Source organism: Melospiza melodia, chromosome 20 (genome assembly GCF_035770615.1).
Source record: "Melospiza melodia melodia isolate bMelMel2 chromosome 20, bMelMel2.pri, whole genome shotgun sequence".
Lineage (NCBI taxonomy): Eukaryota > Metazoa > Chordata > Aves > Passeriformes > Passerellidae > Melospiza > Melospiza melodia.
In genome coordinates this window covers 12734667-12751989 of record NC_086213.1, presented here as the reverse complement: position 1 = coordinate 12751989, position 17323 = coordinate 12734667, and the positions used below count along the sequence as shown (strand labels likewise).

The following is a 17323-nucleotide window of genomic DNA, read 5'->3' as shown; positions in this document are numbered from 1 at the left end:
GGCAACTTCTCTGTCCAGCGTTAAATGGGAGGACTGTAGAGATGCAGGCAGCTCTTGAGAGACACTATTTCCAAGGACAGGGATGGAGTTATCCCTCCAGACACACCCATGGTTTATAAATAGAAATAACTGAAAAAAGCAACCTTACAGGAAGGGAACAGAGTGTCTGACACATCACCTCCTTGGCATTCAGCTCCCCGAGGCTCTGCAGTGACAGGAGCATGTCACTTCCAGGACCCTGCCACCAGGGAGCATTTATTGTTATTAAATGGAACAGTGAAACAAAAAGCACCAAATCAATACTCGAGGCTGTTTGTGGGAGTACAGACAGCAGAGCTGGCACCCCACCCCAATTCTGCTAACATGGCCTGTGGAATAGTGCTCACTATTAATTTATGTTCATTACTACCACTCTTGAATGAGCTGCAGGTTAAAAGCATAAAGCCATTACAATTGCCTTATCTAGAAGCCCAGCAGGTTAGATCTTTGGAATTATGAAAATACTATAAATTTCCAAGTCATATTCACAGATTTCTCAGTGTTTCCACTTAATAAAATAATTCAGTTGGCAGGGATGTAGAATGACCACTTCAGGATTCACTGTTCTTTCATTGCTAACCAACCTTTAGAATGTTTGTTCCATTCTGATTTCTAAAATTCTCTGCAGGTAAATGAGACATAAAAGTGTCTACATCAGCCACGTGCCTTATTCAGTTAAGCTCAGCAGAAAGGACAGCAGATGGAAAACAAACTTTTAATGCCTTAAATTCTTATTTTCCCATAAGATAGGTAGAGGAAAGCAGATGCAAAAAACCTTAGAAATTATTCAGTGAGGAACAGTAATTTTATTTAAATCTACTTCATGCTTAAGCATGGTAGAACCCCAATTTAACTTTGGCAAATATCACAAAAAAAACCCCAAAAACAAAAAAGAAAACCAAGCAGCCTATACAGAACAGTGAGAATGCCAAGGACATGGGTTCTCCACAGTTTCACTGCAGAGCAAATGGATTTAGAAGCCTCACTTTTGCTATATCATTTATAACCATATAATTAAATAAAGGTAGTCCTCCACTATCACTTCTTGACTTCTCCAAGATCTTCAATGCTGTCATCATCGACCTAGGGAGAAAAAGCCACAACACAGCAACTTAAGTATTTTCTTTTTACACCCTTCAATGTACACCTTGTAAATGTAAAGAAGTGAAGAGCCCCATTGCAGATCCCCTGTTGTACACCCTGGGTGAGTGACACGTGCTTCCAGGACACAGCTGAGCCTGCAGGGCTGGGAATAAAGACAGCCCTAAGGACTTAAACCATAAAGAATTCCACTTGGGAAATGCCAGGAAAAGGCAGAGTCAGAGAAAGCCCTTGCAAATACAACTCTCAGCTTTAAATTTCAGTCCAACCCACACTGGCTGATCTCTTCTGAAGCACAAATGTGTGGGGCTTGGGGCTTTTTTGTTTGTTTTAATTTTGCAATATTTTATGAGGTGTTGAAAAATAGCATGGCAATGTAAGAATACTTAAGACACTCACTGTTAAGAAATGGTCACAAAGAAGGCACAGATATTTGACAGCTGCATTTATTCTGACATGCCTCCCTCACTGTAGGGTGGGAATGCAACAACTGCTCTTTTATTTTTGTGCACCAATCTGTGCTGCCAAAGATGAATCCCTTCTCCAAAATCATTGCTAAATCACAGGCTAGTGTGGAAAAGTGTGTGTCTACCTGAGAGAAAGAAAGTTTCATTACCTCAGGCCACTTCTCCTGGATGACATCAATAATGTCATCTGTGAAGTCCCCCTGAATGATGATTTCATCTTCTCCTGTTACTGAGGCACCGCAGGAAAATTTCTGAGCAAAAAACCTTTGTGCTTCCTTAAGATCAATCTCTGCCCAGGGGAAAATGAACAATTTAAGTACAGTTGTTTTCATAAAAATATTTTCTCAAGATTAAAGCCAAAATCTTGTTTTAACTCGAAAAAGTAGTGGCACTTCACAGCTGAAGCTTTGCTAGAGTTTCCACTGAAAGCCAAGTCTGTTGTTTACACCCAAAACATCTGACTCTGCTGAGCTACAAATGCTTCAAGGTAGAAATTGCTGAATGTCCTCTACATGTTCTCTTGAGGTGAGTCTGCACCCTGTTTCAAAAAAACTGTAACCCTCTTTGTCTTTATTAAGGCAATAAGTACCTTAATAATTTATCCCTGTGGAAAGTCAGTGTACTTTTAGCTTTGCAACTGCTAAAAAAAAAGCACCTTGGGACTTCCATCTCACAGCTGGAAGCAGATTCCCCAGTGGAAAACAACCAGAAGAATTATCATGAGGGTAAAGGCAGGCACATCCAATACCAGAGAACCCAAACTCACCAAATGTGGCAAGGCCACACACTCTCGTGACGTATTTTTTCTTTGCTCTGGGAATTTTAGCTATCGTAACTTTCTGTGGTACAGTCTTCTTCTTCTGTTTTATCTGACCTCTTCCACCTTTAAAACAGAGCAGAAGGTTACATGATTAATTAATTAAAGGTTACATGATTAATTACATCATAGTTCATCAAAGAAAAAAGCATACAAGGTAAGACTTTGCCATTATAAACAAAGAAACTGTTAACTCCCCAACACTGTTGGTAAACAAAAATGTATTTTGCACATTGTCTGAAATTCATTATTATTGAAAAAAGATCCCACATCAGCACAGTCCAGTATTATGGGAAATACATGTGAAATGTGCATTCAAGCACAGGTTGCATAGCAGACCACCAATACAATCAGCAAAAAAGGGCTTTTCCCCACACTTTACCAATCACTGTGTTCGGTCTAGATTTACATAACTCTAGAAATAAATTTTTCTTTTATATTTTCCACAACTATTTTAGCATCCTGATGGTTTGTGTCTGAGGCAAAGCAAGCTGCTCATGCCCATTCCTGAGGCCACAAGGTCTTGCTTTGCTCAGGCTGCTGGGTTGTACAGCAGATCAAGTTCTGGACACCTGTGCACAACCCCACAGTGAACCAGGCAGGGAAATGTGAGCCAGGTGCCAACCCCACACTCTGAGAGCAGCCCAACCCCACTGCATTTAACACCACCACCTTTCCCCTGCCTGCTCCTAGGCCAGCCTCTGGGAACACTCCCCGTTTCAGGCATTTCTGAGTCAGAGTAGAGCATGCAAAATACACATTCCACTCATTAGGATTCTTCAAGCCAGATTAAGATCTCAGCTAACGTCGTGTACAGTCACCATGTTATTCCAGGGTAAGCACAGTTTCATGTTTCTGAGCCTTCTCAGCATGAAAACCTAAAGAATTTATGACAAGTAAACCAACCCCTGTGGCTGGTTCTGTTTCTAACATGCAGCACTTCTAATTCTGTTTTAATATAAACTGGTGTCTGATAATTTTTAGACAGTAAATTTCTGCCTTAAATTTCCTTCTGTGAGTTTCAGCAATGTCTCATGAAGTTTGTGCTTGTTTTCCCTCACACTCTTATGGTCACTCTTACACCATCCTACTTAACCCCATGCTGTAAGTTTTCATGGAACTTTGGATTCTAGGAGAAAAATCACCAAATATTTTAAATTCTTATTTTAAAACCAAATACCAGACTGAAAACTAATCAGACCACCCCTCACAACAAATTAATGTTGAAATAAAATGTCCTGAAATCTCTGGGAAAAGCATCCAAGTTAGAGAACATGAATTACTGTTGTCACTAGACATTGCCTGCTGAGAAGGTAAATTAAACTGGTTACCAAGATACCAAAAATAAAACAAAAATATATGTGCCATAAAATATGAAACTACTGGGTATTAGCCATAATTTCTGGACCATTACACAGAACTGACACTGCACAGGCAAATACACATTAACAGCTCCAGAACTCTGATTTATGGTGGAAAGCATGTTAATTAATTCAGCAGAAACAGCTCCAATGATTGAAGATAAAAGTGTGTTTAAATTGTTCCACGTAATTTTATGTCTTCCAAAGTTTAGAGAATGTTTTTCATTAGCACTGCTGGGAGGAGACACAGCTGCTGATGGACACACAGGTAACAGATTTAAAAGCACAAAACCAAATCCTGTTCTGTGAATGCAGAGAGGTGGAAGGAACAAAGGCAGAGCAGAGTCAGGAGGCATTACCAGAGGGGAGCAGCCTTTGTTCCACTCTGCAAGCAGCCCATAAAGTGCTGCTCAACAGGGCTCAGCACTCTGGGAGGAATGCCAGCTGATCCCAGCTGGGGAGGAGCTGCTCCCTGAGTGTGACAGTGGTGACAGGAACCGTGGGGCACAGGGTGCAGGTCACCTCTCCCTGCCTGTCCCTCCTCTCCAACATTTCATTGGCACAGACCAGAGGGAGGAAGATATTCCATGTGTATTTCCTATACACCAAAATGCAAGGAATTTGTGCCCTGCTTCAGCCCAGCAGGTGAGAGAGGGATGCCCCAAACTGCTTTGAAATCAGTACCACAATCAACTATTTAGACCTTGCCTCTCTTTTGCTTCTTCTTCTCCTCTTCTTCTCCTCCTCCCACATTTCCTTGGCCTTCTCCAACCCCAGCTTCCTGTTTAGGTGAATTTTCTAAAATGCAGCAGAAAGGAGTGAGGGGAAGAAAGAATAAAATTAGTGATCAAACACCCACAGCCTTACAGGAACAGGGAGTAAGTAAAGTGATATTTTGATAAATCATTAAACTTAGTGCAGCAGCCTTTTGACTGATGCATGTTATATCTTCATTACAGTATTTGTACAAATTAGACTCCAGAAAAGCCTCAGCTCCAAGCTACAACAACAATTTCAATAAAGGCTCTTGCACAGAGAGACAGAAATTAATGATAATGTTAATACTGAAATTCCAAATGCAAACAAATAAGTTCCCTATTATAAATGACCTTTCCTCCAGCCATCCACTGTAGACTGGAAATACACAAAATCCAATAAACTAACTCTGATGGGAAACAAGTGCATAGATATTTATGGCAGGAACCTTAAGAAACCCCAAGTATTATTAATAAAACTACAAATTGATTATTTAGTATTTTTGACATCATAAAACCTATTTCAGAGCATCCAAAGCATTAACTTTCACATGATACGGCAGGAAAAGGGAAGAGATAAGAAGTGGACAGATATTTCCAAATATATCCAAGGACACATATCAGTTAGAAAATAGAAAAGACTCTTACCTACTGTAAGTTTTGCAAACTCATCTGGAAAATTCTTTTCTAACCATTGTCTGCATTTAGTCACATCAGGCATGTATTCACAGTACTAGAGAAAATATATAAGAATATTGTTAGTGGAGGAATGAAAAAATACATCACAAATACACCAATATAGGGCATAATAGGACAGAAGGAAACTTGGACAACAAAAAATTACTCACCTCTGTTGGCAACGAACAGACTGGAGAAAGAAGGGGGAAAAAAAGAACAGATTAAAAAAGGAATTTTTTACTTACAGCCTTAGTAATTAAATTCCAAATGGTGTTTCAAAGTCAGGGATGGGTTCTTACATAACTTCTGGTTATAACCACACACTGACTCAAAAACATTTCTTTATTGTTGCCACTCCACATTTTAATTCCCCTCTCATTAGACCTGTGCTCACATGCTCTGCATTAAGGTAAAACCACCACAGCAAGAGCTGCCAGTCACTGAGGGAAGGGGAGGAGAAGCCCAAGGTTGGGAAAAGCTACAGAACAAAACACCACTTCTACCTGAGGCAAAGGAGACACTGAACAAGGCACCAGGTGGTTTGGTCAGCTTTCCCTTCTCCAAGAGCTGCCAATGTCCCAAAGAGGGGACAGCCAAACCAACTGTGCAGGGCTGGTTCCTACTGTTTTCCAGCCTGAAGCAAAATGACATTCCTATCTAAAACACACCTGCCAAGACAATTTACTTCCCTTTAAATCTCACCCATATAACTACAAACAGAATGAGTAAAGAACACTTCTAGACACAGTATAGCAGTTTAATGTATTCCATTTCTTGCTATCATATTAATGCTCAGAGTTTTTCTGTGCTAATGGCTTCCTGCAGGAAGGGATGCGTGCTCCCAGTCCTGTCCCATTCCTGTCCCTGTCCAGCACTTGCCTCCACAGTAGAGCACCCTCAGGGGATAATCAGCGTCGGACCTGGCTCCGCTCCTGCCGTCCCCTCTGCACTCAGGGACCACGGGCTCGGCCACATCCGTGGCCATGTCACCGACCTGTGGGGCACAGGGGACACAATCAGCACCCAGGCTCTGGGTCTGAGTCAGTCACAGCCCCCCCAGCTCCAGAATCCCAGAGGAAATAGGGACAAGTGTCAAAGAGAAGGACAGGAAATTGGGAGTCAAAAATAATGAAAACATAGGGAAAACTGCTACAAAGGATACCAAGCAGTATTGGAGTTCTAGCACATAAGGGGAAAGAAGCCAAAGAGCCACAAAATGAAGAAAAATCTTTCAGAAACCCACATGGAATTAGAGAACACGCTGGGTTAAGGACAATTTAGTGAAGTATCATGTTAAATCAGTGGCACACGAACAGTGGGGGCACTGGGGGCAGGTACCTCTTGCATATTAGCAAAGGAAAAGGGTCATTTAAATCAGTGCCTGAAGAGCCACAATCTGATCCAAGAACACTGGGGAAAAAAAAACAGAGCACAAAAAAAGGAAAGCAAAGTCAAGCCACTAATGGATGTAATAGTGGTTTACACACACGTTTTCAAGCAAGGCACTTAGATGACAGAAGTCAACAAGGAAAGAGTTTGGAACACACAGGAAATCCCCCAGGACGGTGGGAACAGACAGGACCTGTGTGAGGGAGCTTGGGGTCTCGTACGAGCCGTGCTGAGCAGCGAGGAGCGCTGAGGGAAATTCCCGAGGCTCAGGTGGGTTCCGGACAGAGGGACAGGGACACATGGACAGGTGAGGTGCTGGGTGTTCGTGAGACCTCACAGAGGCCCGGAGGGTGCCCGGTGCTCCGGGGGCAGAAGTGAGGGCGGGTCGGGAAGGGTGCTGGGACACCGGACACGGCGGGGATCACGGACACGGCGGGATGAGGGAACAGGGGGATGCGTGAGGGCAGAACTGAGGGGATGAGGGAGCTGAGGGGATGGGGGCAGCCGGGGGGATGCGGTTCGGGTACCTGAGGAGGGGCGGGCTCGCAGGGCGGGGCGGTGCCGGGGCTGACGGCACGGAGGGCGCCGGCAGGATGCTCGGTACAGGCACCGGGGAGATCCCTGCGAGGGACGGCGGCGGCGCCGCGGCTCCGGAGGAGAGGGAGCGGGCGCGTGCGGGAGCCGCCCGGCGGGGGCTGAGCGGAGCGGGGTGGGGCGGGGGGCCCGGGGGCGGTGTCGGTGTTACCGGAGGCCCCTCGGGCCGCGGCGGGTCCCGGTCCCTCACCGCGCGCGCACGTGCGCCCGCCCCAGCGCCGCCGTCTCGCGAGAGGGGCGTGCACAGTTTGACCCCGCCGGCTCGCCGTACCGCGGTGGGCGGGGCCATGCGCTGAGCCGTCACGGGTTCGGCCGAGCTACGGGGCGCCGCAGCGGCCATTCCCCGCCGGGCCGCCGCAGCCATGCCCCGGTACGCGCAGCTGGTGATGGGCCCGGCGGGCAGCGGGAAGGTGAGCGGGGAACGGCGGGGAGCGGCGGGGAACGGGGGCGGCGGGAGCCCCGTGACGGCTCCTGACGGCCGCGTGTGCCTTGCAGAGCACGTACTGCTCCACCATGGTGCAGCACTGCGAGGCGCTGGGCCGCGCCGTGCAGGTGGTGAACCTGGACCCGGCGGCCGAGCTCTTCAGCTACCCCGTCATGGCAGGTGAGCGGCCCGGGCACGGCGGGGCTCCCGGCCGAGCCCTGCCCGTGCGGCCGGACCGGTTCTGTGCCTCTAAAACGGAGCCCGTGCAGCAGCGGGGGAAGATGTGGGAAAATCGTTTCAATAAAATAACGTGTGATCCTTAAATCGGTGAATAATTCTAGTCTGGTAGCAAATAGTGCTCAGAGATGTCAGAGATGAACGCACTCTTGTACCAGGGATAACTCCCCGCGCCAGGGGCTGCTGCCCTGTGCCAGCTCCTGCTCAGGCCCTGTACTTGCCTACACCAGTGGTTGACATGTACCGGCAGTGCCTCAGCTTTGAGAACAACAACAGTGTTTGTGTCTGAACAAAGGTGATAGGAAAAGTGCATCTTGACCTGGCCACACAGCTGAGATACTTTCAGAAGAGATTCAGTAGAAGATACAGGAGCATAAGAGGAAAATCTGGGGAATGAGATGTTTCCCAGACAGTCACCAGGAACCCTCAAAACAAGTCCCAGGAAGTATTTGGCATATATTTACTTGGGGAATTAAGGCATTTGTGTAAGTTTCATGAACATAACCGGTTGTGTTTGGCGGCTGGCTGTGCCAGGGAGATCCCACAGCACTGCTATGAAATCCTGTTGGTTTTCTCAGCTGCTGAACTCCCTGCAGAGCCCATTCCCAGCCTGCAGAGCCCATTCCCTCCCTGCAGAGCTCACTCCCTGCCTTTGGTGGCCGTTTGTGTGTCACAGATATCCGTGAGCTGATAGAAGTGGATGATGTCATGGAAGATGAGTCCCTGAGGTTTGGCCCCAATGGTGGCTTGGTGTTTTGCATGGAATACTTTGCCAATAACTTCAGCTGGCTGGAGGAGAGCCTCGGGCACGTGGAGGATGACTATGTTTTGTTTGATTGCCCAGGTAAGCACACGCCAGTGTTTTGGTATCACTCTTCATAAGCATTGGAAAATTTGGTTGTAGACTGTTGTGATAATTCCCATTTTGTTGAGCTGTTAACAGTTGTCAGAGTCACTTTCAGGTGTCTCAGGAGTGAACTTGGTCCTGGGCTGATCTGGGTGACTGCACAGATGTTTGGTAGCATCATCAGCTGTGGCAACTGCAAACTAGCACTAACTGGAGACCAAAGGAGGAAAAAAACCCTTTTATATCTTTTCCACTTCACCCAAACACAAAGCTGCCTGAAAAGAGGGTGCTTTCCTCACCAGTTTTTATTTAAGTACAGTTCCCCTGTCTACATATAACTGTGGACTGTTGTATTTGCTTCACATTCCAACCTGTTAACATCCTGAGTGTCCCCCAGGTCAGATCGAGCTCTACACACACCTGCCAGTGATGAAGCAGTTGGTGGAGCAGCTGCAGCAGTGGGAATTCCGTGTCTGTGGAGTTTTCCTTGTGGATTCTCAGTTCATGGTGGAATCTTTCAAGGTATCCATTTGAAATCTGTTGATAAAGTTCATTTTTATAAAGAACAACAAGTCTGAGCCATTCAGGGAGCTGGGTTTGCCCATAGGAAAAAATTGCCAGGTCCAGGGAGATGTGGTTGCTGTCATCAGCTGCCTCAGGCACAGCCTGCAGCAAGGACAGACCCAGATGGATGGACAGACAGCCAGCACTGTGAGAGTGCTCAGACTGGGACAGGCATTCGCAGAGTCAAAATCTGACTGGGCAAACCCCAGAGCAGCCTGGTCTGACCTGGAAGTGCTTCTGTTTGAGCAGTTGTAGGAGCCAGGTAACCTCCAGAAGTCCCTTCCAACCTAAATTCTTCTGTGATTCCACGAGAGCTTTCTCAGATCCCAAGAACAAGCAGGCCACCTTCCCCATTTAGCAGTAACTGTCCCAATAAAGGTTTGGGTTTTCTTAATGCCCTTTTCAGTGGCAGATCCATATTGGAAGCTCTAAAAATTGAGGGGGTACTCAGCACCTCCTTTTTCCAACAGAGAGAATGATTCCTTACATGGCTTTGTGTCCATGTTCCATATATTCATGACCAGATTTGGCCTGTGCTTGTCCTGCATGTTTGTGTTGTGCTTTTCTGTACTTTAATACATCATTTTTCATCCTCTTCAAGTTTATTTCTGGAATCCTGGCAGCTCTCAGTGCAATGATCTCTTTGGAGATCCCACAGATTAACGTCATGACCAAAATGGATTTGCTGAGCAAGAAAGCCAAGAAGGAAATAGAAAAGTAAGTTCCAATAAAATAATTACTCTGTAGTAGAATATACTGAGGCAAAGTTCACTGGAAGTTGAGTCTAATGTTTCCCACAATTAAAACATGCTCTTTTGGAGTGGGAGAAGATGGATTTTGTTTATTTCAAGCAATAATCTTTAAACATTTGGGCAGGCTGGTTAGTTTAGTCAGAGTCAAAAGAATAGCTTCATGTTTGTACTGATCTCTGGATTTTTCTGTAAATAATTTATCTTGGATCTTATGTGTCATTCTGAATGACAGACTTTCAGTGGTGATGATGACTTTGTTTCTCCAGGTACTTGGATCCAGATATGTATTCTATGATTGAAGATTCTACAAATATACTGAAAAGCAAAAGGTTTAAAAAGCTGACCAAATCTATATGTGGATTGGTAGGTACATTGCTTTTGAGCTGGTACCCTAAAATTCACTATCACTTTTTGCCTCTGTTAACTCAGTTTTTTAGTTCTTCAGACTAGCATGAGATTCTTGATACTACTGATATGATGCTCTTGATATCTGGATCATAGCCAATACATTTTCTTTGAATTCTTTTCTGTTGGCAATTTTGGGAATTTGCTGCTGTGTAGAACTCAGGATTGGTAGCCAGGTGTTCTGGGGACAGAATTGCCATTGGTTTGCAGTGTGACTTTAAATGGTATTTTAGAAGTCCAGAAAAGAGTGGTTTAAGGAAGTGGCTTTGAGTGCTGTGATTGAGAATGACCTTTGTGCATTTCCCTGCGTTTCCCTTGAATCCTTGTGCAGATTGATGACTATGGCATGGTTCGGTTCCTGCCTTTGGATCGCTCTGATGAGGAGAGCATCAACATCGTCCTGCAGCACATCGACTTCACCATTCAGTACGGAGAGGATCTGGAATTTAAAGAACCAAAGGTAAGGGGCTGTTGGTGAGAAGGTAAAAAATTAAAAAGTATCCATAACAGAAGTTCTGATATAAATATGTTTTTTGCTATGCTAATAAATTGTCTTAGTATGGTTCAAAATAAGCCATGTTTAGTCTTTCAGTGACAATGCTTGTATCATCTTCATTTAGTTATAAAAATGAAATTCTTTAATATCATCTTGCATATGCAGGTTGATCAAATGGTTGTTTAAAAGTATTGCTTTGATTTTCAAAATTAACACAGTTTTAACCTTCAAATGCCAGAAAGGACCACTGAGATCACTTAGATGTTTTCCTGCATGACTGTTCAAAGTCTCCTAATGATTCCTGTGTTCATCCCAGGAAGGTTTATATTTTTCTGTGGTTTTTTTTACAGGAATGTGAAGAAGATAAATCTCCTCTTGTGGATGAATACTTTCAAGATCATGTGGATGAGTAAGAAACACGTTCAAACTGGGAGGAAAATATTTTGTTTTTAGTAAAAAATAAAAATGAAATAAAAAAACCCCAACCCCTACCCTACACAAACACACTTGATGTTTTATCTGTAAAATAACTAATATTTATAATGGAGAGTGAGTTACATGAGCTTGTAACTACTTTAATAAACAATTTTTTTTTATTATGTTTGTGTGTGTTATAAAATACATAGACCAGTGTTAGTACATATGGAAAAGCAGAGCCAGAGGAGGTTCAACAGACCTGCAAATCCTGCATATCTAGAGGAAAAGGCTCAGGAAAGTCTTGATTTGGCTGAAAGTTGGGGAAACTACCATGGTTTAATTCACCTCCAGACTGCCTTGGGATGAGCCATGCTTGGGGTGTGTTGAAAGGATAAACCCCAGCCCTGCAGTTGAATTATTGTGACTCAGTTTCCAAACCTCCCCATTTTGTCTCCCTGACTCATGCCGGCAGTCAGATACCAGGGGACAATTTCAGCAACGCTGGGTGTCAGGGAAGGTAATGGTTTGACAGCAATTGGAATGTGCACCTTTAAATGCTGTATCCGTCTGAACACAGCACGTTTGGAGCCCTCTTGTGTTCCTTACACGGAGTGCCCCGTGCCGCCGGCTGGGCTGTGCTGGAAAGGCACGGGAGGGAGAGAAACAGCTGGGAGCGAAGCATCGCGGCACCCCTTCGGAACCCTCCCGGTCCCGGCAGTGCCCCGGTGGAGCGGTGCCTCCCGGTGGCCGCTCTCCGCACGGGCACAGCGCTGCCCGCCGCTCCCTTCCCGGTGCGCTGCCTGCGGGGCGGTGCGCGGCTCCCGCTTCCCCTCCTCGCACCGCCTCTGCCGCTGCCTCATTTCCTGCAGCGTAGGCGGAGGAGGAAGCTCTGTGCCCGCTTTCCTGCCCGGTTCGCCCCGCTCCCCTCCCGCCCGGCTCCACCGAGCCGCCTCCTGCCCTTCGAGATGCCGGTGAGCGGCTCCGCGCCCGGCGGCGGCAGCGCGGGCAGGAGGGAGCGGGCGGCGGGGCCGGGCCGGGGGCGGCGGGGGCGATCCCGGGCCGGGGCAGGGGCTCTGCTCATTGCGGGGGGAAACGGGGGCTGCAGCTGCGGGGAGCGGGGAATGGCTCTCCATGGGAGGCTGCGGCAGGGCCACCGCCTTCCTCTTCCTTTTCCTCTTCCTCCTCCCCCTGCCGGGACCCACCCGCGGCCGGGAGGGTGCGAGCCCCGGGGGAGAGGGCGGTCACAGCCGGGCTTTGCTCTGGCTTTGTTCGCACCACCTTCCCCTCAGTGCAATAAACTGCTTTTTACACCCAGCCCCTCCCAGTCACATCTTCCTCTGCCCCCCGCAAAAGGGAGATGAGGGATTCCCAGTGGCCTGGCACAGCACATTGGAAAGAGCGTAAAACTGAACTTGTTTAAAATCGGCTTTCCAGGAAGAATTTGTTGTATGCAGAAAGCTGATTTGTTTTTCACTTAAATCAGTTTTGTTGGGATTTTTTTTTTACTGCATTAAGCCTGGCTTTATTTATAATTATCTACTGTTAATACCCAGACATTAAATAAATAAATTACATGTTTTTTAATGACAACTAACTTCCAGTGCAATTCCCCAAAACTCAGGCAGGAGAGCAGGGCTGTTACCCCTTGGAGCTGCCAAGGTGGGGTCAGGCAGCCTGGGGATGAACTATGCCTGCAGACCAACAATACAGATTTTATCCAATCTCCCGGTGCTTTCCTGGTCTTCACCAGAATGGCACCAAGATTTGGACCTAAATAGAAAATAGCAATTATTTGTGCAAGGATAAAATGCTGGAAGCATCATAATGAACTAGGCTGTGACTCCTGCTTGATGAAGACACATGATTGGAAATGGAAATGTCTATTTTCAGTAGGATCAATAACCAGCTCTCCCTGTCTCTAGGCTTACCACTCCACTTTAATGGACTCAGACACCAAGCTAATTGGGAACATGGCACTGTTACCCATCAGAAGCCAGTTCAAGGGCCCAGCACCTCGAGAAAGTAAGTTTATAATAATCTCTGAATTACTGAATGTAGCTCATCATCCCAGGGGCTGCTCTGAGCCAGCCCCAGCAAGAGTCACCAGTGGGAGATGGAAAGCTTTGCAGAGAGGGGGGAAGCTTTCAACTACTTCAGCTGTGCAAATGGTAGAAAATAATTATGCACAGATAATCGTGCCCCATGTTGAGTTGGTGGTTTCAGTAACCCGAGCCTCTGGTTGCTGTTCTGGTGCTTCCCCCTGTGCTCTGAGCAGGATTTTGAGGAGGCTGAGCTGGTGTGAAGCCTCTGTCAGAGGAAGTGGAGGTTTAGCTACAGAGAGCTCACACTCTGGGCTGCTCTGAGGGACAGCAGCACTCGGGGTGTGGGGCTGCAAAAACTGAAATGAAATTCAGACCCAAACAGGGCCCACAGGCAGCCAGGACAGATTCCCCTTCAACACCTGAACTTCCCAGGCGTGCTGTTCCCCAGAAATGTGGGTTCAGTTTGAACAAGGAAACGGAAAGGAAGTGTTTCTGGATTTAAGCAGTCTTGGATGGTAGCAAAAGTCAGATTCTCACTGTGTTCTGCTCCCCTCCTTTATTTGAAGAGGATAATGGAATCTGAGTGATTGTGCTTTCTCCAAAACCTTTTTTTCTATCATTTTATGATGTTAAAACTCTGATGAGTTACTCAAAAGTGGTAGAGAAGTGGGGAACTGCTGAATTGCTGCTGTTTGTGAAGTAACAGAGGGGAAGGAGAAGGTAGTGGGAAGCTTAAATATTACAGTCTGAACTCAGGGTGTTTCAGAAGTTTCTGTTATATGGTGCTGACTTCTCCTTTTTGTAAATACCATGGTTTTGCTTTTGCAGTAATCCTTATTTATGTACTTCAGTGAGTAAAAGTTATGACAAATGTAGTGTAACAGTGCACTGCTTAACTCTGTATCTCTTTTTTATAGCTAAGGACACAGATATTATAGATGAAGCCATCTACTACTTCAAAGCTAATGTTTTCTTCAAAAATTATGAAATTAAGGTAATTTTTTGAGATACTGAGCATATTCGAGTTCTTTGGAGGGTTAGTGCTGTGAATGTAAATTTATTTTCAAGGAAGTAATTCCAGAAGATCACAAATTCCCCTTCCACTTAATCTTTAAAGTTGGGTAAATGTCATGAATTGCAAATCTCTCTCTCATGGGGAAACTGTAGCCCAAAATGGCTTGAATTCATTCCTGTTTCAGGCTTTATCAGTTCCACAAAGTTCTGTAATCTAAGAGTTCCTGCTCTTGTTTTGCAGAATGAGGCTGACAGAACACTGATCTATGTCACCCTCTACATTTCTGAGTGCCTGAAAAAGCTGCAGAAGGTAAGAAAACTGAATTCCTGTGCAGGTGGGAAAAAGTCTGTTCTGAGGATTGCTCTAAGGAAAGGATTTCCTGATATTCCCCTTCCAGGGGAACAAATAATCCTGGAAGGAGATTTGCCATGGACCCCAGTCCCAGTTGTCAGAGCCTCAAATACTCCAAGGCTGTGGATGTGCTGTGTTGCTCTTCTTGATTAATTTTCCCGTTCCAGATTTGTAAAATATTTGATTCTAATTCTCTGTCAGCTTTTGTTCATAACTGCTAACCCATTGTTTGCCTGGTTTTTCCAGTGTAACTCCAAAGGCCAGGGAGAGAAGGAGATGTACACACTGGGAATCACCAACTTCCCAATCCCAGGGGAGCCTGGCTTTCCTCTGAACGCCATTTACGCCAAACCTGCCAACAAGCAGGAGGAAGGTAAGGCTGACCCAGCGCCTCTGAGGGTCACACTTCATTAACTGCCCTTAGAAAAATTACTTTAAATCTAAATCTTCTAAGTCTGCAGTCTGTCTTCTGAAGGCAGCACAAGCTGGATTTTCTGAACTCGAGGATTCCCCTGGTTCCATAGATAAATGGAGCTAATCAACTGAGCCAGCTGCAGCCTGCAGATATGGAATTCCCTCTCTGCTTTAAGCAGTGATGTCTGACGTGTCTCTGTTAAATCCAGTTGGGGTTGGTGCTGCCCAGTTCACCCTGGTTTTGCTGTGCTGCTTTCAGAGGTGATGAGGGCCTACCTGCAGCAGCTGAGGCAAGAAACCGGCCTCCGCCTGTGTGACAAAGTGTTTGATCCTCAGAGCGACAAGCCAAGCAAGGTGAGAGTTCAGTGCCATCAGCACAGTCAGGGAGAGGCTGGGGGTGTTTGTTCAGCCTCGTGTGGACAGAAGGGAGATGATGGGTGAGGGTGACTCCAGCCAAGCCTGATTGAATTTACAGTGAAATGGCAGCTGCAGGTTATCAGTAAATGTAATCTGATGTGATATGACAGTGAGTGCCATTTCAAAAGCAGGGCAGTAATGAGAGGGGTCTGGCTCAGCTCTTCAAAGCACTGCACATCTGCTCGTGCCTGGGGTGGCAAAAGGAGTTCACAAGCACGAGAGGTGCTGTTTCTCTTCCCAGGCAGCTCTGCTTTGAGAGCTGCTTTGAAGTCGATTGTTTTGCCTCATGTCCAGATTGAAAATATCGCTAATCAATGAATGAGTCACCTGAGTGTTCGTGTTTCATGTGCAAATGTGACTGCATTTCATGTTGAAATCACTTAGGCTAATTTACTTTCAAAGGCATAGCTTCCTGATGCATCCCTCATTTATGATTGGATTGGGATAAAATATAACAAAAGTAAAGTAAGACAAAGTAGTTTCACATATTAATTCAAAATCCTGTAATATGAACTCATTGTGTCCATTCCTATTGTCTTGTTCACCTCAATTCAAGTGTGGAAAACTATCTGTAAAACTGGAGCCTTAATATTTGTTGTGTGTCAGAGATTGAATACTTTAAAGTCAATGGAAACCACTTCTGATTTTCTGACTCTGTACTTCCTTCTGCAGTGGTGGATCTGCTTTGTGAAGAGGCAGTTCATGAACAAGAGTCTCTCAGGCCCTGGGCAGTGAAGCAAAGTGGCAACAACTTTAAGCATTTCCACAGCAAGATGTTTGAGTCTTTTGCCTTTGTTTTGGATACATTTTGTACCAAGAAAAAATTAAGTGCTTATGAAGTAAAAAAAAAAAAAAAAAAAGAAAAAACCAAACCTGTCAATGAGTGATAGAGGGAGAGCAAAAAGATAAGTTGTGTAAGCAAATATTATTAAGCTGGTGCTTAATAAGTGATTTCTAACGTGCGGTTTCAGATGCAAGCTGCTTTGTAATCATGGCTACAGCATTTAAAACAGGGCTTGTATTTAAGAGAAGAAATGAAGAAATGGGCTTGGCTGTGGGGCACGGGAGCTGTGTCATTGCTCTGCTGGCTGGAGTCGGTGTCGTGTGTCCAGGGAAAACAGACCTCTCACGCTGTGTTGTCCAGTGCAGTGATTTTTACCTTGTTTTCAATAAAATTTGCTTGTAATTAACGTGGTAACTACTGTGTGTGTTATGGAGAGCCTTCAGAGAAAGCAAAGAGGTTTTTTCTTCTTGGTGAAAGGCTTTGGAGTGACCCAGTTGTCACCGTCCAGGACTTGAGGGGAGCCACCAAGAGCCTGGAGTGCCAGGACAAGGGGAAATGTCTTCACACTGACAGAGGGCAGCTTTAGATTGGATTATGGGAAAAAATATGAGGAAATGTAGTTTTGAACGGTCTTTTTCCTCCTTTAACAATTTTTATAGGCAGGAGCGTCGTTATCTGAGAGATCTCAGACACATTTAGCTGCAGCAACCATCAGCGAATTGGCAGAAGGGGTGGATTCGGGAGCTATGGAGGCACGGGGAATGTGTGTCTCGCACCAGAGCACCAACAGGAGAGCGGATACCCCTCACGGCCCTGCCCATAACCGCTCTCCCCTCACAGCCCTGCCCATAACCGCTCTGCCCTCACGCCGTTCCCGCCTCCGCGAGGGGTCCTCAGCGCGGGCTGCCCTCCGCGCGCCTGTCGGGCCGCGCGGGCAACGCCTCGGCCGCCTATAGG

General features: G+C 45.9%; 3 protein-coding genes across 4 annotated transcripts; 2 read left to right on the top strand and 1 right to left on the bottom strand.

The window, feature by feature from the left end:
- Positions 1 to 822: 822 nt before the first annotated feature.
- DENR (density regulated re-initiation and release factor) lies at positions 823 to 7269 on the bottom strand. Of its 2 annotated transcripts, none has more exons than XM_063173108.1 (8): positions 7135 to 7269; positions 6098 to 6212; positions 5389 to 5408; positions 5189 to 5273; positions 4494 to 4583; positions 2374 to 2490; positions 1757 to 1896; positions 823 to 1122 (listed from the first exon to the last, which is right to left on the bottom strand). In XM_063173108.1, exons 2-8 carry the CDS (start codon positions 6201 to 6203, stop codon positions 1078 to 1080), a joined length of 603 nt encoding a protein of 200 aa, XP_063029178.1. In that variant the 5' UTR covers positions 6204 to 6212; positions 7135 to 7269; the 3' UTR covers positions 823 to 1077. The 2 variants fall into 2 exon arrangements, with proteins under 2 accessions (XP_063029178.1, XP_063029177.1); XM_063173107.1 differs by lacking the exon at positions 7135 to 7269 and adding an exon at positions 6557 to 6628.
- Positions 7270 to 7509: 240 nt separating this feature from the next.
- GPN3 (GPN-loop GTPase 3) lies at positions 7510 to 11520 on the top strand. Its single transcript, XM_063173222.1, has 8 exons — positions 7510 to 7611; positions 7697 to 7805; positions 8539 to 8706; positions 9107 to 9231; positions 9875 to 9990; positions 10292 to 10388; positions 10762 to 10890; positions 11277 to 11520. Exons 1-8 carry the CDS (start codon positions 7564 to 7566, stop codon positions 11337 to 11339), a joined length of 855 nt encoding a protein of 284 aa, XP_063029292.1. The 5' UTR covers positions 7510 to 7563; the 3' UTR covers positions 11340 to 11520.
- A 377-nt stretch (positions 11521 to 11897) lies between these two features.
- ARPC3 (actin related protein 2/3 complex subunit 3) lies at positions 11898 to 16772 on the top strand. The gene is made up of 7 exons (XM_063173487.1): positions 11898 to 12314; positions 13266 to 13365; positions 14303 to 14379; positions 14641 to 14709; positions 14998 to 15124; positions 15425 to 15519; positions 16255 to 16772. Exons 1-7 carry the CDS (start codon positions 11898 to 11900, stop codon positions 16315 to 16317), a joined length of 948 nt encoding a protein of 315 aa, XP_063029557.1. The 3' UTR covers positions 16318 to 16772.
- The last annotated feature ends 551 nt before the right edge of the window (positions 16773 to 17323 follow it).